General features: G+C 36.5%; 1 protein-coding gene across 1 annotated transcript; it reads left to right on the top strand.

Annotated features, from left to right (window-relative positions):
- The first annotated feature begins 17,647 nt into the window (after positions 1-17,647).
- Positions 17,648-24,451, top strand: LOC129087423 (beta-casein-like). Its single transcript, XM_054594348.1, has 8 exons — positions 17,648-17,698; positions 18,410-18,433; positions 18,536-18,562; positions 19,674-19,697; positions 19,979-20,023; positions 21,286-21,816; positions 24,069-24,200; positions 24,311-24,451. Exons 1-8 carry the CDS (start codon positions 17,648-17,650, stop codon positions 24,449-24,451), a joined length of 975 nt encoding a protein of 324 aa, XP_054450323.1.
- Positions 24,452-25,094: the final 643 nt, after the last annotated feature.

The following is a 25,094-nucleotide window of genomic DNA, read 5'->3' as shown; positions in this document are numbered from 1 at the left end:
CTGTCAGAATAGCTGTCATCAATAACAAGCATTGACGAAGACGTGGAGAAAAGGGAGCTCCCACGCACTGTTGGTGGGAACGCAGAGTGGTGCAGCAGCTGTGGAAAACAGTATGGAGTTTCCTCAAAAAGTGAAAGATGAAACTTCCTAATGGCCCAGCTAATTGCTATCCACTTCTGGGAATATGTTTGCAGAAACCTGAAAAGAGATTCAAAATATGCACCTTTATGTTCATGGCAGCATGATTTACAATAGCCAAGATTTTTAAGTCGCCCGTGTTCATCAGTAGGTGAGTTAATTTAAAAAAGCGGTAGTACATTTACACAATTGAACTATGCAGCCATGAAAAAGAAGGAAATTCTACCTTTTGTGACAACATGGTTGAACTTGGAGAGTATTATGGTAAGTGAAATAAGCCAGTCAGAGCCAAATACCATATCATTTCACTGCTATGTTGAATCTAATGAATAAAATAAACTAACAAAATAGGAACAGACACATTGATACAGAGGAAAGGCTGACAGAATCAGGGGAGAGGGTTTTTGGGGGCAGGTGAAAAATGTGAAAGGATTAAGTAAAAAAAAATCATATGCCCAGTAAACCGTATGGCGATTACCAGAAAGAAGGGGATGGCCGAAGAGAGAAGAAAGTAAATGAGGGAATCAGTGGTGTCAGAAGGAGACTTGATGTTGGGTGGTAAACATACCATCCAATAGATAGATGATGTACTATAGAATTGTACACTAAAAAATGACATAATTTTATTAATCAATATATTCAATGGAATTTTTAAATAGAATTTTTTTTTTAGGTTGCTTCCAACATGTGGCTATTGTAAATTGTGCTGCTATGAACATCGAGGTGCATAGGTTCTTATGAATTGGCGTTTTGGGATTCTTAGTGTATAGTCCCAGCAGGGGAATCACTGGATCAAAAGGCAGTTCCATTTTCAGTTTTTTGAGGAAATTCCACACTGCTTTCCACAATGGCTGCCCAGTCTACATTCCCATTAACGGTGTACTAGGGTTCCCTTTTTTCCACAGCCTCGCCAGCACCTGTTGTTTGTGGATCTGTTTATGATGGCCATTCTGACCGGTGTGAGGTGGTACCTCATTGTGGTTTTGATCTGCATTTCTCTGATGGCTAGTGATGCCGAACATCCTTTCTGATGTCTCTGGGCCCTCTCTATCTCTTCCTTGGAAAAGCATCTGCCCAGGTCCTTTGCCCATTTTTTGATTGGATCATTTGTCTTCTTGGAGTGGAGTCGAGTGAGTTCTTCATATATCTTGGAGATGAAACCTCTATTTGAGGTATCATTAGCAAATATGTTTTCTCATAGGGTTGGCTCCCTTTTCATTTTGCTGATGTTTTCTTTAGCCGTGCAGAAGCTTCTTATTTTGATGAGGTCCCACTTGTTTATTCTTTCCTTTATGTCCCTTGCTTTAGGAGACATACCGGTGAAAAAATCGCTGCATGGGATATCTGAGAGTTTCCTGCCAATGTTCTCTTCTAGGACTTCTATGGTATTGTGACTTATATTTAAGTCTTTTATCCATCTTGAGTTTATTTTTGTGTATGGTGTCAGCTGATGATCCAATTTCAATTGTTTGCATGTAGCCGCCCAGCTCTTCCAACACCATTTGTTGAAGAGGCTATTATTGCTCCATTTTATGCTTCTTCCCCCTTTGTCAAATATTAGTTGCCCATAGAGACCTGGGCTTATTTCTGGGCTTTCTATTCTGTTCCACTGGTCTACGGGTCTGTTCTTGTGCCAGTACCAGATTGTTTTGAGTATAGTGGCTTTGTAGTAGAGTTTGATGTCCGGTATTGTGATCCCTCCTACTTTGTGTTTCTTTCTCAAAATTGCTGCAGCTATTCGGGGTCGTTTATGGTTGCATATAAATTTCTGAAATGTCTGTTCTATTTCTGTGAAATACGTCATTGTTATCTTAATAGGGATTGCGTTGAATCTTTAAATGCCTTTGGGTAGTATGTACATTTTGATGATATTAATTCTTCCAACCCATGAGCACGGTATATGCTTCCATTTATTTGTGTCTTCCTTAATTTCTTTATTCAATGTTGCATAGTTTTCCGCCTACAGGTCTTTTACCTCCTTGTTTAAATTTATTCCTAGGTACTTTATTTTTCTTGTTGCTATATCGAATGGCATTTTTTTCTGATTTATTCTTCTTCTATTTCATTGCTGGTGTACAAAAATGCCTTTGATTTCTGAAAATTGACTTTGTGTCCTCCTGTTTTGCCAAATTCACTTGTTAGGTTGAGTAGTTTTTTGGTGGAGTCTACAGGGTTTTCTATGTACACTATCACGTCATCTGCAAACAATGATAGTTTTACTTCCTCCTTTCCTATTTGGATGCCTTTTATTTCTTTTTCTTGTCTGACCGCTGTGGCTAGGACTTCCAATACGATGCTGAAAAGAAGTGGTGAAAGGGGACATCCTTGTCGTGTTCCCGATCTTAGTGGGAAAGCTTTTCGTTTTTGCCCGTTGAGTATGATATTGGTCTTAGGTTTTTCATATATGGCCTTTATTACGTTGAGGAATGCTCCATTTATTCCCACTTTGCTGAGTGTTTTGATCATAAATGGGTGCTGTATCTTATCGAATGCTTTCTGAGTCTATTGAGATGATCATGTGGTTTTTGTCTTTTCTTTTATTTATGTGATGTATTATGTTTATTGGCTTGCGTATTTCGAACCATCCCTGCATCCCTGGGATGAATCCCACTTGATCGTGGTGGATAGTCTTTTGTATGTATTGCTGGATGCCGTTTGCCAATATTTTGTTGAGGATTTTAGCATCTATGTTCATCAGCGAAATTGGCCTGTAGTTTCCTTTCTTTGTAGGGTCTTTATCTGGTTTTGAGAATTGGGTGATGCTGGCCTCATAAAAAGAGAGTCTGGGAGTATTCCTTTCCCTGGATTTTTTGGAATAGTCTGAGAAGGACAGGGGTTAGCTCTTCCTGAAATGTTTTGTAAAATTCTTCTGTGAAACCCTCTGGCCCAGGGCCTTTGTGTGCTGGGAGTTTCTTGATTACTGCTTCAATTTCCCCAGCTGTTATCGGTCTGTTCAAGCTTTCTATTTCTTCCTCCTTCAGTGTTGGAAGATTATACTTTTCTAGAAATTTGTCCATTTCATCAAGGTTTTCAAATTTCTTGGCATATTATTGTTCATAGTAGTTTCTTACAATCCTTTGTATTTCTGTGGTATCAGTTGTTTTTTCTCCTCTTCCATTTCTGATATTATGAATTTGGGTCCTCTCCCTTTTTTTCTTGATGAGTCTGTTTAAAGGCTTGTCGATTTTATTTATCTTTTCAAAGAACCAGCTCCTGGATTGGTTGATCCTTTGAATTATTCTTTTCATCTCTATGTCATTCAGTTCTGCTCTAATCTTGACTATTTCCTTCCTTCTACTTGCTTTGGGATTTTTTTTTTTTTTCAGTTCTTGAGGTTGTAGTGTTAGGTCTTTTATTTGAAATGTTTCTATCTTTTTTAGGTAGGCCTGTATTGCTATGAACTTTCCTCTCAGGACCGCCTTTGCTGTGTCCCATAGGTTTTGGACTGTTGTCTGTTCATTTTAATTTTTTTCCAGAAATTTTTTGATTTCTTCTCTTATATCATTATTGACCCATTCCTTGTTTAATAGTCTATTGTTCAGTGTCCATGAGTTTGCAAGTCTTTGAAGTTCCTCTCTGAGGTTGTTTTCCAGTTAAAAGCCCTTGTGGTCTGAAAAACAGTTTGCTATTATTTCAATTTTCCTGAGTTTACTGGGGCTTGCTTTGTGTCCTATCTTGTGGTCTATCTTTGAAAAACTTCCATGAGCATTTGAAAAGAATGTGTATTTTTCTCTTTGGGATGTAAGGTTCTGTATATGTCAGTTAAGTCTATTTGATTCAGTGCGTCATCAGCTCCACAATATCCTTGGTGATGTTTTGTTTGGAAGATCTGTCCATTTTTGACAGTGGGGTGTTAAAATCCCCTACTATCAGTGTGTTGCTGTCTATATCTTTTGAAGTCATCCAAGATTTGCCTTATATATTTGGGTGCTCCTATGTTGGGTGCATATAAGATTACAATGTTTATGTCTTCTTGATAGATTCTTCCTTTAAGTGTTTATTATAAAGTATCCCTCTGGGTCTCTTTTTATGGCCTTTGTTTTGAAATCTCTTTTGTCTGATATAAGTATTGCAATCCCTGCTTTCTTCTCTTGCCCATTTGCTTGGAATATTTTTTTCCATCCCTTTACTTTCAATCTGTGTAGGTCTTTTGTTCTGATTTAGGTCTCTTGTAGGCAGCATATGTGTGGGTCATGTTTTCTTATCCATTCAGCTATCCTGTGTCTTTTGATTGGGGCATTTAGTCCATTTACATTGAGAGTTAATACTGATAGAAACCTATTCATTTTTTCTCTTTGTACCTGTGTTTTTCTCTTTCTCACTCTTTCCCTTCATCTTGTCAAACGAGTCCCTTTAGCATATCTTGGAGTGCTGGTTTGGTAGAGATGTATTCTTTTAGCCTTCTTTTGTCTGGGAAACTCCTTATTTCCCCTTCTATTTTAATTGAGAGCCTTGCTGGGTAGAGCAGCCTTGGTTGTAGGCCCTTGCTTTTCATTACTTGGAATATTTGTTGCCTTCCCTTCTGGCTTGCAGTGTTTCTGTTGAGAAGTCAGCTCCTAGCCGTATCAGGGCCCCCTTGTATGTTAATTTCTCCTTCTCCCTTGCTGCCTTTGAGGATTCTCTCTTTGTCTTTGATAGTTGTCATTTTAATGATGATGTATCTGGGAGTGGGCCTCCTTGGGTCCCTCTTGAGTGGGGCCCTCTGTGCCTCCTGGATCCATGAGACCTTTTCTCTCCTCAAATTAGGGAAATTTTCCATCATTACTCTTTCAAGGAGGTTCTCTATCCCTTGCTCTTTTTCTTCTCCTTCTGGTATCCTATTATGCAGATGTTATTGCATTTCAGGTTGTCCTGCATTTCCCTAAATGCCTCTTCATTCTTTTTGAGTCTTTTTTCCTTTGTGTGTTCTTCCTGGAACCCTTTATCTACCTTATCCTCCATCTCACTGATTCGATCCTCTGCTTCATCCAGCCTGCTTTGAATTCCTTCTGCTGTGTTCTTCAATTCAGCAATGGCATTCGTCATATCCTCTTGTGTCTTCTTGATAGTTTCTATGTCCTTTTCCAGGCTGATATAGTTTGCTGTAAGATCCTGATAGTTTCTCTGCAGTTTCTCATAGTTCTCTTTGAGCTTGCTGAGCTCATTGAGCTTCCTTAGAGGCATTGTTTTGAATTCAATATCTGATAGTTCCCTTTCCTCTATTTCATTTAGCTCTCTCTGTGGGGATTCCCTTTTTCCACTCATTTGGGGGAACTTCTTTTTCTTCCCATTTTTGTGAGAGTCTATTAATCAATCAATCAATCAATTAATTAATTAATTCTTGCTTCTGCTTCAATTGATCCATCTAGATTTCCTGACTTTGTGGATTAAACTTCTATGGTAGTAGGAGGGTCTTTTTATTTATTTGTTTGTTTGTTTGTTTATTTATTTTTTGCTTTTCTTTCTGGGCCTGCCTCTGATTATGTCAGTTGTTGACACTATATGACCTTGTGTTGTTCGTTTGAGCCTTCCAGGAATCTACTGTCTGTGTCTGACTCCTTCCTGCTTTGGGCAGCTCTGTGACCCCTTCGGCCAGGGATCCACTATTTCTGTGGATCGCTCTGGACCCTCTTGCCGGCAGCTTGAGTGTGCTCCCTGGTCCGGCATGATCCCCCGCCTGCCTGGGTGTGTGTGCTTGCCACAGTCTTGGGAGGCTTTTTTGCTCGACCTTGCGCACTTGCCTGGTGTCCATGCCTGGCGGGCGCCCTGGTACCAATCAGTTTAAGGTCTTCTATTGGGTGCTTTCCCCACTTTTGGCTCTTTGGGGGGGTGGCCTGCCCATGCATATTGGAGACTACGGAAATGAGAAGAAGTCAGCTCCGGGACTCTCTGGTTAATCCTGTCTCCAGTCTCTCCCCAAGGGTCTGTGGGCAGCTCTGTGACCCCTTCGGCCTGGGGTTCCACTATTTCTGTGGACTGCTGTGCACTCTCAGGCCTGCGCACTGGCGCTGGTTTACGCCTGCCCTTGTGATCTGTGCACTCTCTCGCAAGCCCTGTGGGCGCCAACCCCTTGGAGCCCTCTCCAGCAAATGCAGTGGTGGTCCGCACCCGCCCTTGCCAACCCTCGCCCACCGCTTGGGGCGTGTGCATGCGTGCCTGCACTGGGTGGTTTTGGGCGGTTTTCTATGTGCTTTTCAGCTTTTGGCTCTTCCTGCCCATGTGCAGTGGAGACTACAGAAAGGAGGAGTTGGGACTCCCCAGTTCCTCCTCCCGTTCTTTCCCCAATGCCTCTGTCTCCAGTCTCTCCTCAAAGCTCTCTATGCAGCTGTGTGTCCCCTTTGGCCAGGGATGCTCTATTTCTTCCAGTCAGTCTGCATGTAGCCCCCCGGCTCACATGCACACAAGCTGTGTGTGGAGTGCACAAAAGGCATGTTAATCGATTCCCTTATGTCTGAGCAAGATGGTAGCTGCAGAGTGGGAGGTAAGTTATCACCAGGGCTCTGCTAGCCACTGTCTCTATTCTCTTCACAAAGTTTTCCTTGTCAATCTTTCCTCAGGCACCAGCCCACTCTCCTGCCGCCTCTCCCCAGAGATCAAGGAAGGCAGCTGCCACTGCAAATTTTTGCGTTGGCTGTTTAAATGTCTCTGCATCTCCAGCTGCCTGTCTCTGGCAGAGAGCTCCCCTAAGCTTTTCAGGGTTGGGTTTTGTCTGTGTGTGTTCCTGGTTTCAGCTGCTGTAGTCTAGGGGTCCCTGTTTATGATTCAGACCCTGATCTTCTCAGGGGAGCCAACTGGCCGTTTCAATGTCCCTCTGGTGCTGGTGCCTATGGGTGCCCAGCCCTCCCTCATGAGCCTTCACCTCACTTTTCACCCATTGGGATATGTGAGAGATGAATCCACTGTCTGTCCGCGGCTCCAAAGCTCCTCTCCTTCTATCGTTCCATTGTTTTCTAGGTGATTTCTCCACTATTTAGTCACAATTAAAGTTTGGTCTTGGGAGAAGGTCAGCATGACTCCCGTTCACTCCTCTGCCATCTTCAAATCCTCTAGAATTTTTTTTTTTTTTTAAAAGAAACTGACAGGATCATTGGAAGGACATAGATTTTCTTTTTTTTTGACACTGATTAATTTTAAGAAGTAATTTTAATAGCTGTATTTTAGATATAAAATGTTCTTTTATTTTATTTGAGTAATCACACAGAAAAACTTAAAGTACCTTTATAAATAATGCAAAGACATCTGTCTTTATTTAATAATTCATCAGAGTTAATCAATCATGACATATGGTTCAAAAACCTGGATTATTATACAAACTCACACTATTTGTTTAGTTCATTTCCTTCCACCCCCAAATGTTTTGAAAGTTATAAAATAGTACCTCAAATATTACTCAGGAAACAGAGGATTTTAATACCAGCCCTATCTCTAAACAGCTGTAGTATCCTGAACATATCATGCAAATTCTCACCTCTTCAGTTTCCTCATCTCTAAAAAAAATCTTCAAAATACCACATGGATGATATTTAGTGTCTCTTACAGTTCTCATTTTTAACATTTTTGTCCCTCTATTACACTTTTTATCCAGGTTTTCTTCAGCTATAACTGTGTTTCATCCAAATCTCCTTCCTGAGCATTTTAGAGCTCTCATCCAATATATGAAAGAGCTTTGGCAGAACAAATTCAGTTTATGACACATAGTCCTAGAATATCTTGTTCTAATTATTCCTTTCTCCTCACCAAGGATTGTCCTAAAATTTCAGTGAGTTAAATTCTAATTTTACCTAATAAAATGACAACTCTTAAGTTGTGCATTGGGAAACCTTGGGTTGCCTACATGGTACTTTGTTGCCTACTCATCATTGTATTCTGATGCTTACCTTGCCAGTGACACCTGTTGTTAAATCTTTGGCTTTTCCATTCTTTCTTGGACAAGCCTATTCTCTAGTGTATTGTTAATGATTTTCTTGATCTATGTTTTGCATATTTTACTGGCCCAATAGAGTCAATAATGTACTGTTTAAAGTAATTCAAAATTGGTGAAAGAGTATTACCAAAAAATGCTCTATATATTGCAAAACATGTAAAGCAATTTGATGAGAAAATAAAAAAGAAATGAATGAGTAGGGCACACATTCTTTTGAATTTCTCTTTTTTAGAAATCATAAATTTTTACCTTTTGCATTGGCAACTGAGAGCAACCACAGCCCTTTCTCAGTTGACCTTACAACATTAGGAATATGTCATCATTTCTTTCATGGCTTCGGCTTTGCTCAATTTAAACATGGGTTAGAATAAGCTGGATAGTTCAAGAGACACTAGACATTGAGTCGGATTTTCTAAGCAATATAAAACACATATGACAATTAGAAGTGTTCCTAAACATCTACCAGGATAAAATTCAAGTTATATTATAAAGTAAAATGATTAATTATGCAAATAGTTTACTTATTCACTTCAAAAGGTCATCTAACTGTGCTTAAGTCCTGAGTGTATCTATTACATACAGTGAACAGGAAAAAAGAACATTGTAAAATTGAGCAGTGTCAAACACAATCAACCAATTACATTCATGAACATCAACACTAAAGGACCTAAAACACTTGAGAGACTCTCAGTCAGCCAGCTGGAGAGAAGGACCCACCAAGAATGACCCAACAACAAGCAAAACCCAATTACAAACAGAGAGCCCACATAAAAGTCAAAGGTCTGCAACCTAGACTACTCTGTCCCACAGGGATCTCATTTTAAAAGGCAAAGGCAAAATAAGGAGTTTCCCAGAACAAAAAACACACACACACACACACACACACACAAAACAAAGCTAAAAGAAATACATCTCTACCAAACAAGCAATGCAAGAGATGCTAAAGGGACTGTTTAAAAAGATGAAGTGAGTGAAAGAGGGAGAGAGAAGAGCACAGGTACAAAGAGGTGGAAATGGCAATGAATAAGTACCTATCAATAATAACCTTAAATATAAATGGGTTAAATGTTCCAAAAGACACAGCATAGCTGAATGGATAAGAAAGAATACATGACCCACATATATGATATTTACAAGAGACCCACCTCAGCACAAAAGATCTACACAGACTGAAAGTGAAGTGATGGAAAAAATAATCCAAACAAACAGACAGGAAACAAAACTGGGGTAGGAATACTTGTATCAGACAAAATAGATTCAAAGCAAAGGCCATAAAAAGAGACAAAGAAAGACACTACATAATACTTACAGGAGTAACCCATCAAGGAGATATAACTCTTATAAACATGTATGCACCTAAATATATATGGAAAGTCACGGAAGACTTCAAGAAAGATATTGACAGCAATGTACTCATTGTAGGAGATTTCAACACTCCACTGTCAACAATGGATAGATCTTCCAAGCATAGAATAAATAAGGATATTGTGGCATTGAACAACACTCTAGGTCAAATGAACTTAATTGAATATACAGAAACTTTCACCCAAAAGAAGCAAAATATACATTCTTTTCAAATGTATGTGAACATTTAAAAGATAGACCATATGGTAGGTCACAGAACAGATCTTAACAAATTCAAGAAAATTGAAACCATATGAAGCATCTTCTTGGATCACAGTGGCTTAAAACTAGAAACCAACCTCAAGGCAAAAACTCAAAAACATTCAAACTCGTGGAGACTGAATAATATGCTATTAAACAATGAATGGGTTAATAACAAGATCAAGGAATAAATAAAAAAGTTCCTGGAAACAAGTGAAAATGAACACACAATGGCCCAAAACCTATGGGACACAGCAAAGCAATACAGACTTATCTAAAAAAGAGAAAAATATCAAATAAACAACATAACCCAATATCAACAAGAACTAGACTAATAACAAACAAGGCCCAGAGAGAGTAGAAGAAAGGAAAAAACCAAGATCAGAACAGAATTAAATAACATAGAGAAAAAAATTCAAATGATCAATAGATCCAGAAGATGGTTCTTTAAAAAGAGAAACAAAATCAACAAGGCTTGAATCAAACTCATCAAGAAAAAAAGAAAGAAAATCTAAATAGGTAATTGCAGAAATGAAAGAGGAAAAGTTAAAATCAATACTATAGAAATAAAGACAGATTGTAAGAAATTACTACAAAGAACTATATGTTAAGAAATTGGACAACCTGGAAAAAATGGACAAATTTCTAGAAACATATAAGCTTCCAAAATTAAATCAAGAAGAAGCACAAAGCATGAATAGACTGACAATAACCAGTGAAACTGAAGCAAAAATCAAACAGCTCCTGGAACATTAAAGCCCTGGACTGGATGACTTTACAGGTGAATCTTACCAAACATTTAAAGAATTAATTACTATTCTTTTCAAGTTATTCCAAAAAATTCAAGAAGAAGGAAGACTCCCAAATTCTTTTTATGAGGCCACTATTATCATAATTCCAAAACCAGGTAAAGACACAACAAAGAATGAAAACTATAGGCCAATATCTCTGATAAATATAAATGTTAAAATCCTCAACAAAATATTGGCAATCTGGATCCAGTAATACATTAAAAAGATCATACACCATGATCAAGTGGGTTTAATCCCAGGGATGCAAGGATGGTACAACATTTGCAAATCAATATATGTAATATACCACATAAACAAAATGAAACACGAAAATCACATGATCATATTAATAGATGCTAAAAAAGCATTTGATAAAGTACAGCACACATTTGTGATAAAAACACTCAACTAGGTAGGAATAGAGGGAGGATATCTCAATATAATAAAGGCCATATGTATGAGAAACCTTCAGCCAACATCATACTCAATGGGCAACAACTAAGAGCTTTCCCCTATACATCAGGAACAAGACAAGGTTGTCCATTTTCACTACTTTTACTCAAAATAGAATTGGAATTTCTAGCCACAGCACTCAGACAAAAAAGAGAAATAAAAGGCATCCAAATTGGAAAGGAGGAAGTAAAACTGTCATTATTTCTAAGAAGATATGATAGTGTACATAGAAAACCCAATAGTTTCCACTGAAAACTACTCAACCTAATAAGTGAATTTGGTAAAATAGTGGATTACAAAGTCAAAATTCAGAAACCAAAAGCATTTTTGTACACCAACAATGAAATATCAGAAACAGAAACTTGGAAACAATTCCATTTGCTATGGCAACAAGAAAAATAAAGTACCTAGGAAAAACCTTACCCAAGAAGGTAAAACACCTATACTCAGAGAACTACAGAACATTGAATAAAGAAATTGAGGAAGAAAAAAATAAATGGAAACATATAGTGTGTTCATGGGTTGGAAGAATTAGCATCATTAAAATGTCAATACCACCCAAATGATTCAATCACTATTAAAATATAATGGCATATTTCACAGATCTAGAACAAATATTTCAAAAATTTATATGGAACCAAAATGATCCTGAATAGCCTCAGCAATTGAGAAAGAACAAAGTAGGGAGGATCACAATACCTGCTATCAAACTATACTATAAGGCCACTATAATCAAAACAGCGCTACCGGCACAAGAACAGACACATAGATCAATGGAAAAGAATAGAGAGCCCAGAAATAAACTCATGTCTCTACAGTCAATTAATATTTGACAAAAGGGGCAGGAGCATAAAATAGAGTAAAAATAGCCTCTTCAATAAATGGTGTTGGGAGATTGGGACAGCTACAAGAACAAAAAAAAAAAAAAAGAAAGAAAAGAAAAAAGAAAGAAAGAAACTAGACCACCAACTTACACTATACATTAGGATAAGCTCAAGATGGATAAAAGACTTAAACATAAGCCACGACACCATAAAAATCCTAGAGGAAGATATAGGCAGTATAATATCAGATATCCCACTTAGCAATGTTTTTGCTGATGTATCTCGTAGGGCAAGGGAAATAAAGAAAAAAATAAACAAATGGAACTATATCAAAGTAAGAAGCTTCTGCATAGCTAAAGAAAGCATCATGCAAATGAAAAGGGATCCAACCATGTGGGAAATATTTTTGCCAGTATCTTGGACTTGGGTTTGAGCTCTAAGATATACAAAGAACTCATATAACTTAACACCAGGAAGACCAAAAATCCAATTAAACAATGGGTAAAGGACCTGCACAGGCACTTCTCCAAGGAGGACATAGAGAGGGCCCATAGGCATATGAAAGGATGCTCAACATCACTAGTCATCAGAGAGATCCATATTATCACCACAATGAAATAACACTTCACATTGGTCAGAATGACCATCATGAACAAATCAACAAAGAACAAGTGCTGGAGAGGATGTGGAGAAAAGGGAAACCTAGTGCATTGTTGGTGGGAATGCAGACTGGTGCAGCTATTGTGAAAAACAGTTTGGAATTTCCTCAAAAAACTAAAAATGGAACTGCCTTTTGGCCCATTGATTCCACCGCTGGGATTATACCCAAAGAATCCTGAAGCACCAATTCAAAAGAATTTATGCACCCCTGTGTTCATGGCAACATTATTTGCAATAGCCAAGTTCTGAAAATAGCCCAAGTGCCCATCGATAAAAGAGTGGATCAAAAAACTATAGTACATTTATGTAGCATGGGGGCGTACTACCACGGGTTGCTGCTTGTCCCCATTCTGGGCAGCAACGGGAGTCAGCGGGACAGAGTGTGTCGCAGGGAGCGTGGCACCCTGGGATCTGAGGCTTACTGCCCTGGGCCTGCTGAGATGGAAGCAGGGACTCTGAATCCCAAAGAGCCCGTCTGGAGGGTGTCAGTGGGGAATAAACATGAGTCATTCCAAATACTTCTCTGTTTGCCAGGAGAGGGGCTGTGGCACATCCCTCTAGTGGGGAAGACCCAGAATCCCTTTGTTCAAAGGCTTTTATTGAAAAGGTTATCAGTGGGGCTAGGTAACAAGAATGCACAGGTTATCTCATTACATCAGTATGTTAATGTTCACAGAGAATGGGTGATGTTTTGAAGAAAACAAATGACAGGAACACACCAATTTACATGGATCCTAGAGGAGATTAGTAAACAAGAGAGGTGACTGAACCTGAGGACATAGTAAACACTAGAGTGCCTAAGGGTATAGGGTTAGAGTCTGTGAATAATGTAAATTTCCTTCCCAGTGTGAGCTGGCTAGAGCTTTGGAGGGAAGAACAAAGCACACGTTAAAGAATTTACTTTTAGGCCTGATTTCACTGGGAACTGCCAGATCTGGTTTAGGACTGACTCCGGTATTGTTTGGAGCCTAAGGGGAGGGGCAGGGGTGGGGGGAGCGGGGGGAGCCGCCAAGAGACAAGGAGACTTCTTTCAGATAGAATGAGGACTCTGGCCATGTCCAAGTTGAGTCGAGGGGTGCGGGCCTTTTTGCCCTTTCTCTGTGTTCCCCTATGTCTTGTCTGCTGCCAATACCCGATCGATATCTGTCTTAGGTTGGTATCTCAGCACGAGAAAAGTTACCCGTCATGGATTACCGATCATCACTTGGCAAAGCAGAAAGGCAGGAGCTACGCCCCTGCCTTGAGGAACAGGTTGTGTCTCCTCAGGGGCCTGTTTTCTCCAAGGCCTCCCTGATTATTTCCAGCCTTGGGGCCCTCCAGCTTGTTGGCGGGGTTACAGTTCCTAAAACCAGACAGGGTGTTTCCCAACACATTTACACAACGGAATACGATGCAGCAGAAAGAAATAAGGAACTCCTACCTTTCATGACAGAATGGATAGAACTGGAGAATATTATGCTAAGTGAAATAAGCCAGGCAGTGAAAGACAAATACCATATGATCTAATCTGTAAAAGGAACCAAATGAACAAAAACAAACTAATGAGCACAATAGAACCAGAGGCATGAAAACATGGAACATGTTTTCCCTCTGACAACAGCCAGAGGGAAAAGGAGAGGGGAATGTTGGTGGAAAGAAGGGGAATGGTCTAGTCAAAGAACATGTATGAATGACCCATGTGCATGGACAATGGTGTGGGGACTGACTGTGGGAGCAGGAGGTTTACTGGGCAACAGAGGGCAAAGGGGGAAAAACTAGGACAACTGTAATAGGACAACAATAAAATGTTTTTTAAAAACCCTAAAACACTTGAAGACTGCTTTGTAAATAGGCACACATTATGTACTTCTGAGGCCTCCTTCAGACTTCCTGTAGACTTTGGGCATGTCCCTGTTTCTCTCTGGGTTTTAGTTTCATTTCTTCTTAGTAATCGTCTGTCCTGCCATGAACATTTACTGATATTCATTCACTGCATAAGATTTGAGCTCAAACCTGAGAAGCCTAATTTTAATAAATTTGTATCATTATTGATTATTTTCAAGAAGTAGTTATTTTTTCAGTGTCACTTTCTGTTTTGAAACCCTTCAACAAATCCCCACTTTCTTCAGAATAAAATTCATGTTATTTATGAGCACAGCATGATTGCTCTTTCTCTTTCTCTGTTGTCCTCTCCACCTACTTACTCCCTTTGTTGTAATTCATGGTCCCAATTCACTACTTGATTTCCTTATAGTTACTCGTGTCTGATATCTATGACCCTTTTCTTCCTTTCTTTTTAGCCTGTAATTCTCTCCCCTACTCAGTTCAAACCATTCATCCACCTTCAGATCTTACTCAGGACCCATATCTTCATGAAGATCCTCTCTAGCTCTCTTATCCAACAACAAAATAAACTAGATATTTCTTCTGTGCCAATTGCACCTTATGACAGCTTTATTAAAATATGTATTATATTTCTTGACAAGCAGGTTCCATATTTATCCTAAAGGCTTTGTTCTCTTTGGGGACAAAAATTTTGCCTTTTTATTTATGATTAACAGAAAAAGGTAACTGATATTTATCAGGTAAATAAGTCTCCATGACATTTCACAGATATTTACAACATATTTACCAGAGAATTTTGCTTATATGAGTCATCTGGGTTCCTTTTCTGAGATGATCCATTACATAGAAAGGCTTAATCCTTTTGAGGACAAGGCATTAGTTTTAAGTTAATTATTTATTGTGCCTAAGTCAAGTGGCTCTGGAGCTTTGCAATATGCCTCACATGACTAAGCTACCATCATGGACTTGTTATCTTGTCATTTTTCTCCATGGCGGCACAAAACACTATCAGCTGCTCAGGTTAGCGTGCAGTTGTGGCCTGTATAAGCCCCTGTGCGTGTCCGGTGCTCATATAGCATTCCCACAGGTGAGGTCTTGAGGACCCAACGAGCGCTAGAGACCTAATTAAGTCTTACTGTGGGGATTGAGCCAGGGGGTCACTGTTTTCCAATGATTACCTTCAGCTGTTAGACAATTGCTTTTCCTGGACAGATTTCTTTTGTCAGGTGTGAATTGCTCCCTTGTTACAACACTTCCCCGCACTTCTGAGGACAGATATTGGGCAGAAATCATTTTCTATTAATGCAGACTTCTTGGAATTGAAACCTAGTATTGATTTTATTTCAAACCACAAAATTAACATGCCATCGCACACAGTATATAAATAACCACAAAAACAGACAGACCATCATCCACTTGGCTCCTCCTTCACTTCTTGTCCTCTGCCTTGGAAAAAAGGTAAGAATTTCCCATATAAGTTTGATGTTTTCTCTGTAGCTTTATTTTAACTAGTTGGTGATATATGAAGAAGATAGTTTTTAAAATATAGTCTTTGAAATAAAGGTATTTAAAGTAGTACTGACATTATTCTCAACATTTAGATTTTAAAAATAGAAGTGCCTATGAAGATTTGGTGAAAATTATAAGGCCAAATAAGCTTTATGAGCCCAAGGAAATGTAGTAATATTTTAAAAATGTGGTTATATATTTTTTTAGTATAGGGTAGTTAACAGGCTATATTAAAGGATATAATTTGTTAATTATATGTCTTCCAATTTAATTATGCATATTAAAGTCAGAAAACCAAATATATTTTAAAGTATTTTAAGGAAATTGTTGTGAAAGCTTTATTCAACAGGTAGTCATAAATGTAGCATATTGAATCAAGATATTATGGGAGTTCTTTAGAAACATGCACTACTTGAAATGCTTATAAATAATATTTTTAGAAGAGGTATTCATTGAACTAGTTTACAACATATAACATCCCACTTTATTGTTCAATTTAAGAGATTTAAAAATATTAAGTTAAGAAAAACAGAATTCAGTTAAAAAGAAACTAAGTTTTACTTTGTAAGAAAAATTCTAAAAGAGGTAGAAATAACTTGAAAAGAAAAACAAAAGAGATTTAAAGAACGACTACATCAGACTATGTATTTTAATAATGAAGTTTGGCTTAAAGTTTTGTATATAAAATGCTAACTATAAAAATATATAAAATGCAATGAGATCTTCCTTACTTGTAATGATCTCTAATATAGTAACATATTTTTGAGACCTGACAATTTAAAATTAATTGGAAATTTATAGAGGTCTTAAGCAAAATAAAATTAGTAAGAATTATATGGCACCCATGGGAAAACTCTAGAAAACATATTTTCCTAATAAAGAGAAATATTCAGCTGTAAATATTGCAAAGTATTTTTTGCACATGAATTAAGAACTTTTTCATGAAATATTTGTAGCAGAAATTTAGTTTATAAATCTAGGATTTTAGATTGTATGTCAAAGTATATTGGTGGCACAAACATTCTTTTTACTAGAAATTATAGAGATGGAACAAAATGAAGAATTTTTAGTACATTTTGGTCAAAAGTGTTAACATATGCTTTTTATTATGCTACAATAATAAGTAGCCTGCTTTGGGGAATGGGGAAAAGAACCTTATCTTTTGGTAAATCTAAGAAATCAGAGAAAAAGGAAGCATGGTGTATGGTCTCTAAAGTTATATGGCACAAAAGAAAAAACATAATAAGGTATGTGAGGGTGAAGCCTGTGTAGTGGCTACACATAGAGAAAAAAACAAATGTATCAATCCTATAAAAACATCTGGATAAATGGAGCAAATATGTGAAATGCTCAGATAAAATCTCAGTCTTATTAGAAATAAGGAGATATGATTAAACCAAATATTCATGAAAATTGTTTCGTTTAGTAAAGAAAAGCTAAAATAAACTATGATCTTCTATGTATACACTTCCCTTAATCAGTCTATTCACCATGGATATGAGGATCCTTCAGGGCTGAGACCTTAGTATTTTGTTCACTGCTTTAAACCCAGACCCTAGACAGCATTGGGCAATTAAGACTGCTGAATAAATATTACTCTTTTTGAATAAATGAATCAATTAATAAAGCTTCATATAAATATTTACAACGTTTTTCTGTATTTCAAAAAACACATTGTACTGTCGGTGAGATCAAAAAGAGTGAGATAGGGTAGAACTGAGAGCTGAAAAATCTGAATGGCTTTCATTGGAGGATAAAGTTGATAAGTAAGACTAGAAGGTTTTGGCTTTGATTATATAATAAAACTTCTACCGGTAATTTTCCTAAAATACAGTCATTTTAATTATCTTTTTTTTTCAAGAGAGAAGCCTACACAATTAAGAAAATATCTTACCTTGACAACCATAATTCTTTTTTCCCATTCACAGGCCTTGAGAGCCATGAAGGTCCTCATCCTTGCCTGCCTGGTGGCCCTCGCCCTTGCAAGGGAGGTAAGAAAATCTCTAAATAATTAACATGAGGTGAAATATATTCCCATGTGTAGAGAACAATATCACCTGTTTCTTAAATGTACAAATGAAGAATTTCAGAGGAATTTTTTAAATTCTTTAAAGAAAATCATGTATATTCACTCACTATTTCAACATTATCTTGGAGGGCCACAAATCTGGGTTAAATGCCAGCAATCTCTAAAGTAAAAACAAGCTAGCAAATAAGCAACTGACAAAACAAGAAGAAACCAACATTAAAAAGAGCAATATTGCATAAGTACAATTACATGCATGTACAACCTATATAAATATACTCTATTCTAGTGATGAAACTCATGTAACTCTTACCCTAGGGCATGGGGCCAAATCCTACCTGTGTCTGTCTAAAGACATCCAGAGGATAAAGTGTCAGGCAATAATCATAATTATAAACGTATCTGTAATCATGAAAAAAGTGTTTGATTAAAATAACTCCCTCTCTGTTACCCATCAAATATGTTCATTCAGATAAAATAAACATATACCATTTAGAGTAACCAAATATAAAAGACATAAAACACGATTACCTTTCTAAGCTCTCAGAAGACATACAATATTTTTATTTCCTAAATTTGTGAAGGAGATAGTTCTGCATAATGAAGGTGAAAAATTAGTAGGAAGAATGAGTTAGCTACAGAAACTAAATGGTGTTTTCTTTTTTTTCCCCATAAGGAAGAACTCAGTGTATCCAGTATGGTAAGATATTTTTTATTCAGGGAAAAATTTCATGATAAACTAATAACATTCTTTGATGATCCAGTTGTTGATTTTGCTTTTCTTCTTTTTTTTTCTTTACAGACTGTAGAAAGCCTTTCAAGCACAGATGTAAGACAATGTTCATTCTAAGTCAATTCCCAATTTTGGAATAGTAAAATGCTCTAGACTCTTTATACCATGTTACTTAAGGCATTTAACTAATATACTAGTTCTGATATATAAGTTCTGATGTAAATTTCCATTATATATGTTTAAAGACAAAATAAATGTCTGCAGAATTCAGTATTCAAACATTTTCTGGGCTGACTTGCTAAATGAAATTGTGTCACTGTGCCCCACCCCCTTCTTTAAATGAACTGTACAGTCTTTTTATCTGTCTTGAGCTCTCTCCATGGTGACCTCATTCACTGTTTTGCCATTTATCGGCCTTCTTCTGTGAATCAGACATTGACTAGGAGCTGTGGTGAAAACTGAAAAGAAGGTGCCCATAGGCAAGAATGGCAATATAGGAGGAGGGCAGACATGCCAATGGACATATTTTGTAATTACAGTAGTTGCTTTAGTGAATAAGAGGCTGTGAGACTTAGTTTTATCTTAAATCTGCCTGTGAGAGTCAGGTGGATAATTATGCTTGCCCCACTTTTGGGGTCTGTCATTACCTGTTAAATGGTACATGTGTATACTTTATCACAGATGTTATCAGATTCTTAGGGCAGGTATTTAGTTCTTACAATTTATTTGAAGCTCAAACATAAATAAACTAAGAATAATTAACAGAATATACCAAGGGTTATTATAATTGTTGATTAACAAATTACATTCTTATAAAGTCAGATGGCACATTAGAAATTATTTATTGTCATAGGAAGGAAACATAAAGAGAAAAATAAGATCAATTAAATGCCTCTTTTTGTACTATGTTTATTCATTTTCTTTTTTTCTCTTTTAAAACATTTTTAATTTTTAATTGAATTTATTGGGGTGACATCAGTTTGCAAAACCATACCCTATTTTTCTTGACTGTATTCATCTGTCTTTTATACAACTGTCTTGTGTAGAAGAGTGCTACACATAAGTTTTAGTAATTATCCTGAGTTTTTAATGGTGTTATCAAGCAAGGTATCCACATTAACCTATTACATGCCTTGTTTTCTGATTTATATGGGCAAATAAAATTTTTGTGAAAAGGTAACCTAATTTTATTTTTATTTTTCTGAAGGAATCCATTACACATATCAATGAGGTAAACCTATTTGTTTATTTTTATTAAATTTGTTGGGTGATGTTGGTTAATAAAATTATATAAATTTCAAGTGCACATATCTCTGATATATGATCTGTGCATTACATTGGGTGCCACCTGCCCTCTGGTAACCACCATACTGTTGCGTGTCTATAAGTTTTAGTGTTATATCCCACATAAGGGTGGTAAAATCCTTATATTTCAATGTACATATGTTTACAATTTCCTACATTCAATTTTTACAGATTATACCATTTCTTTTAATGTGGTTTGTTTTCTAGCAGAAACCTGAGAAGTTTGAAAGTGACAAACAGCAGCAAAGAGAGGTAAATTGTTCACAACATTTCTAAAATTTTTATAAAATATAATAGACATAAAAAATGTTCATGGTTAATGTGAAGATTTGTAATAAAATAAATGCCAGTGAAAGAAATGAAATTTTGTTAATATATTTTTAAGACAAAAATGCATTTTTAGGCTCTCCTTGCAGAACATAGACTAAGTTCTTAAGAATAATTGATTTGCTCACTTTGCTAATGCTATATTAGTTTTCTATAAATGCACACTAGTAGATATATTTCCAGGTTGGGAACTAGATCCCCCTTATTCTCAAAATAAATAGGCTGATGAAAGAAATAAGGCAATATGGCACAAATCCTAATTTGATCATTGATTAGCTCTATTACCTTGGCCCCAAGTTTCTCTGTGCTTCAAAAATTATATATGTTTTATAGTAACATTTATGAATACAGGTGGTTAATAAAAGAATTTCCATTACACAGATGAGAGAAGTGAGTGAGATACAGAACAATTGAGTACACAATTGTGTGACAATGTAACAGCTTTTTAGTAGCAGAGCTCGTTTAAAATTAAAGATTTTCTTAGACAACATAAAGTTCTTCATTTAAGTGAATTATACATGTGGTAACATATTTATCTAATTGTAATATTTCAGTCTCCTGTTCTATCAGTAGAGTGAGTTTGTTTGGAATTTATAACAAATATTTTTCTGAATCAAAATAAATTTTAAAAAATTGATGCTTTTTAAAAGACTTACAATAACTACCATCTACCAAGGGGAGTACTGCTAGAAGTTAGCTAGTGTTGAGCATCTCCTTCAATTAAACCACAAATTAAGATTTATTTTCATTAAAACACACAAAAGCAACCTTGAAGTCACTTCTCTAATTATTTAAAAAATACCTCTTCCTAATGAAAGCAATTTGGTCAATTATCCTCACATTATGTTGAAAAGTCCATGCCTGCTGGATACCAAACTCTACAGCTAGTCACAGCTATTGAAGGCAACTCAGAAACGGAGAAACAAGTTTGAAATGCCCAAACATTGATTTCAGTTTAATCTGTGTTCACCTAATAAAGGAAGTGGGTTAAAGAGAAATCCCTCAATGATGATTTAACTCATTAGTCTTCATGTAACCCCAAATGATTTCTAAGCCAGCATAAGTAAAAGATTTTCTTACTCTCTTTTCACTCAGTTATGATTGTTTAAAAGAGAGGAGGTTAATTCATCATGAATGTCAATTGCAGCTTAATCATGGACTCAAAGATTCTTTCTCTTTCTCTCCAGGGCAAATGCCAGGACAAAATCCAGTCCCTTGTCCAGCCACAGCCTCTTCTCTATCCTTTCGCTGAGCCCTTCCCTTACAATGTCCTTCCACAAAACGGTCTGCCTCTTGCTCAGCCTGCTGTGGTGCTGCCTATCCTTCAGCCTGAAGTGATCAGAGGCCCCAATACTAAGGAAACCATCTTTCCTAAACGCCAAGTGATGCCTTTTCTTCAGTCTCCAGGAGTGTCAATCTTTCAACACCAAATCCCAAATCTCAGTGATGTCAAAATTCCACAGCTTCCTCTGCCTCTGCTCCAGCCCATGATGCACCAGGTCCCTCAGCCTCTTCTTCAGGCTCCCATGCTTCCTCCTCAGCCCCTGCTTTCCCTTCCTCAGCCCAAAGCCCTGCCTCTTTCCCAGCAAGTGATCACCCACCCCCAGAGAGATATGCTCATCCAAGCCCTTCTGCTATGCCAAGAGCCTCTGCTTGACCCCACCCAGAATTCCAACCCTGTGACTCAACCTATTTCCACAGTTTATAAATTACAGCAAGTAAGTCCTAATTTACCAACTCTGTTGTTTTATTCATGGTGTTTACATAATATTAGAAGGAGTGAGAAATACAGAATAAATGAATAATGCATGGAGTCAAGTGCGCAACACTTTAGATCAAGGGTTCTCAACACTAGTTACAGAATAAAATAACCTAGGAAACTTTCCTCCCCACATTCCAGTGTCTACTACTACTCACTGAGATTTAAACATAATTGTTATGATTTTCTATGTAGAAGATACTGAGTATTGGAAAGAAATTATTTCAGAGATTCTGATTCAATCGATCTGTTGAGAATATAGATAAAAAAGATTGAAACTTACTTAAGACAGAATTAAATTTGGTAATCTTGGATGTGAAATAAAGAAGTTTTATTACTTTCTACAGTTTTGAAGTTTTTTTTCTGCATCTATTCTCCATATGCTTTAATTCACATCTTGTTTTTATACGCACCTGAGAGGTCAAATGATTGAGATGCTTATTTCATTACTCATAGAATTTTTATAAATTTTTATTTTTAATTTTTTTTTAGAGAGAGGGTAAGAGAGGGAGGAAGAGAGGGACAGAAATATAGGTGTGAGATGCGTCAATATGTTGTCTCTCATACACGCTCCTACTGGGGACTGAATATGCAACTTAGGCCTGTGCTCTGACTGGAAATTGAACCAGCAAACTTTTTTGCCTTGTGGGATGACCCCCACCCAACTGAACCAGAATGGTCAGGGTTCCCAGAATTTTTAGAATTGTGTTTGCCAAAAAGGGAATTGTTTGTTTGCTTTCTTGTTTGTTTGCTTATATATTAATTTATGCATGTATTTATTTTTTAAGGTTTAAGAGGATTTCAAAGTTGTTTGCTTTTCACCTTTGGTAAGTTTTTGGAGTTTGAAGATTAGACTAATTATGTTTATAGTCACCCATTTTTACATTTCATTGACCTGAATAAGCCCAAGAAATGAGAGACTCCACCAATATATGAACTTATTTATTAATTATCAATGTGTTGGGGACATCTGATTAGTTGACTATTACATACTCACTTGAAATTATGTATTTGTGTTTTAAATAATTTTAATTATGTTATTGACATATTTGTGGTTTGCTTTTAAGTGCCTATGTCCTTATGCTTGATTATCACTTAAAAAAAAACAACTGAAAGTAGTTTCTTCCACTTTTATGTAAATATGTTTGAGCTTTAAAAGAAAAATCAACTTGCATTCTCATTTCTACCTTAGGCTCCATAACATTTGATAGTTTTTTATTGCATTTAAAATTTTTCATGTTGTCTTTTAATTCATGAGTCAAAATAAAGTGGGTTAGTCCCACTGTGAGGATTAAAAAGGGGAGAGAATGTCGCTTTGAGAGTCTTAAGATACAAATATTTTAGTGACTATGGTAGACTAGATATTTCACCAAAACAATCCCAAATAAGATATTATTTGTTCTTTGAAGACTTTTCTATGTAAGATGGAGTGCAAGTTGGTACAGTTGTAATACAATTTCTCTAATGGGTTATTCAAACTAAAATTACAAATAGAGAGAGATGTATGATAATATAATAAAACTTAACTAATTCTATATTTGTTCTCTTATTTCCTAGAATTGACTGCGACTGGAAATGTGACATCTATTCAAAGTTGTATCAAATTATCAAAAAATTAATAATTTGTAAATAATTCTATGTGGAAAAATGAAAATGTATTTCTTTATTTACTTTATTGTATTATATAGCACTCATCTTAATTTGTATTCAACTCATAACCTCTATTTTCTGAATTTTAATTCAAAACGAACCACAGAATATCAGTTTTGAGTTGGAAGTACCATAACAATGTGAAATATATGTCCAAAAATAGTTACTGGAATTGTACTTATTATCACAATTTCCTAACCAGTCACCTAAATAAATGAATCCTTTATGCATATTTAAGTTTCCCTGTGTTTATTACAATTTTTCAAACCTCATTGGCCTCTTTAACTTTAGATTATTAATGTTATTAAAAATAGCTGTGGAAAAACACAGACAACAGTGCAGTGAATGATTAGGAGACAAGTATGGTTGGAGGTGGAAGAGGATATAGGGGGAATAAATGGTGAGGGAAAATATAAATAAATACATAAAGTAATCATGGGAGAATTGAAATTAAGTGTAATGCTTTAAATTGAATATTAAAAGATATCAAAGAGTGGAGAGAAAAGATAATCATATGCCATTTTTGCTCTAGAAAGTCTTGGTTTATACCCATGATTCCAGTTAAACCATTACACCTGTGCTTTGCACCTTCAAAAGCACCCAGCATCAGATGTCAAATTTTATGGTCACCCTCAAGGAAAAAAAGTTTCAAATGCAAAATCTGAATCACAGCTCTGTAATTTAACAGCTAAGGTATGCTTTAAAAGTCACTTGATTTTTCTAGGGCTTCAATGTCCACATCTATACTATAGCAAGTGCAAGGAATTTTATTGAAGTTTTAATGTGATTTGTGCACCACACAGTACATGATAAATGTTCCACTGCTCCATATTACTGACAACTTACATCAGAGCAACAGGAGCCAGTACCAGAGTCAGAATGAGCTGGGATACTTGCTTTTAGCGAGTACTGTTCCCAAACCAAAGACTAACAGGAAGCTTTAATGCATTCGAGTTGATCTACCTGAGTTTACACAATGATTCATCTATAGCAATTATTCCATCTTTCCTGCATCCTTGATGTTTTTCTCATGTCAGGATCAAGGGAACACCAAACTTATGCTATCATATCTTTCATCTTTAATGAAAAAATTTCCATCTTTAACAGTATGCCTCCAAATCCCTTCCAGTTCTTCAGGTTACTCCATGGCAATTATCATAGAAGTATCCTTATAGCTTCTTCAATTATATGTTACTCTCTATCAACTTGCTTCCATGAAGCTTTTGTTTCTACTCAAACCACTTATTTTTTCAAGGTCACCAACAACTATCACTTTGCTATATAATGTTCATGTTACCCTTCCTCTCAGAGCTATTTGGTAGAGTTGATCATCCCTTCCAGTTTGAAATATTATACTTCGCTTTATTTGAAATCCTAAACCTGTTAAACCCTCGGGTCCTGTGTTAATCTACTGGTTACTTCTTTGCAGTCTCCTTCTAATATTTCCTTTTTCAAAACTTTCAAAGTTGGAGTACCCTAGGAGTCAGCCTTACTCTGGCTGTTGTTGATTTTTTCAATGACTTTAAGTCCATCCACAGTCTATGAGCATCTAAATGTATATATCTTCAAACTTATTTCTATCCTCAT

This window comes from Pteronotus mesoamericanus, unplaced genomic scaffold, assembly GCF_021234165.1.
Source record: "Pteronotus mesoamericanus isolate MK-2021 breed Mesoamerican mustached bat unplaced genomic scaffold, CSHL_Meso_final contig_130, whole genome shotgun sequence".
Taxonomy (NCBI): Eukaryota; Metazoa; Chordata; class Mammalia; order Chiroptera; family Mormoopidae; genus Pteronotus; species Pteronotus mesoamericanus.
Note: the sequence above shows the minus strand (reverse complement) of the source record. Positions and strands in the feature narration are given on the sequence as shown.

Excerpts from the sequence above, each read along its gene's own strand:
- LOC129087423 (XM_054594348.1), top strand. The coding sequence starts at position 17,648 with ATGAAGGTCCTCATCCTTGCCTGCCTGGTGGCCCTCGCCCTTGCAAGG. Across the intron at positions 18,434-18,535 it reads AACTCAGTGTATCCAGTATG|ACTGTAGAAAGCCTTTCAAG; the intron begins GTAAGATATTTT and ends TTTTCTTTACAG. Across the intron at positions 19,698-19,978 it reads CCATTACACATATCAATGAG|CAGAAACCTGAGAAGTTTGA; the intron begins GTAAACCTATTT and ends TTTGTTTTCTAG.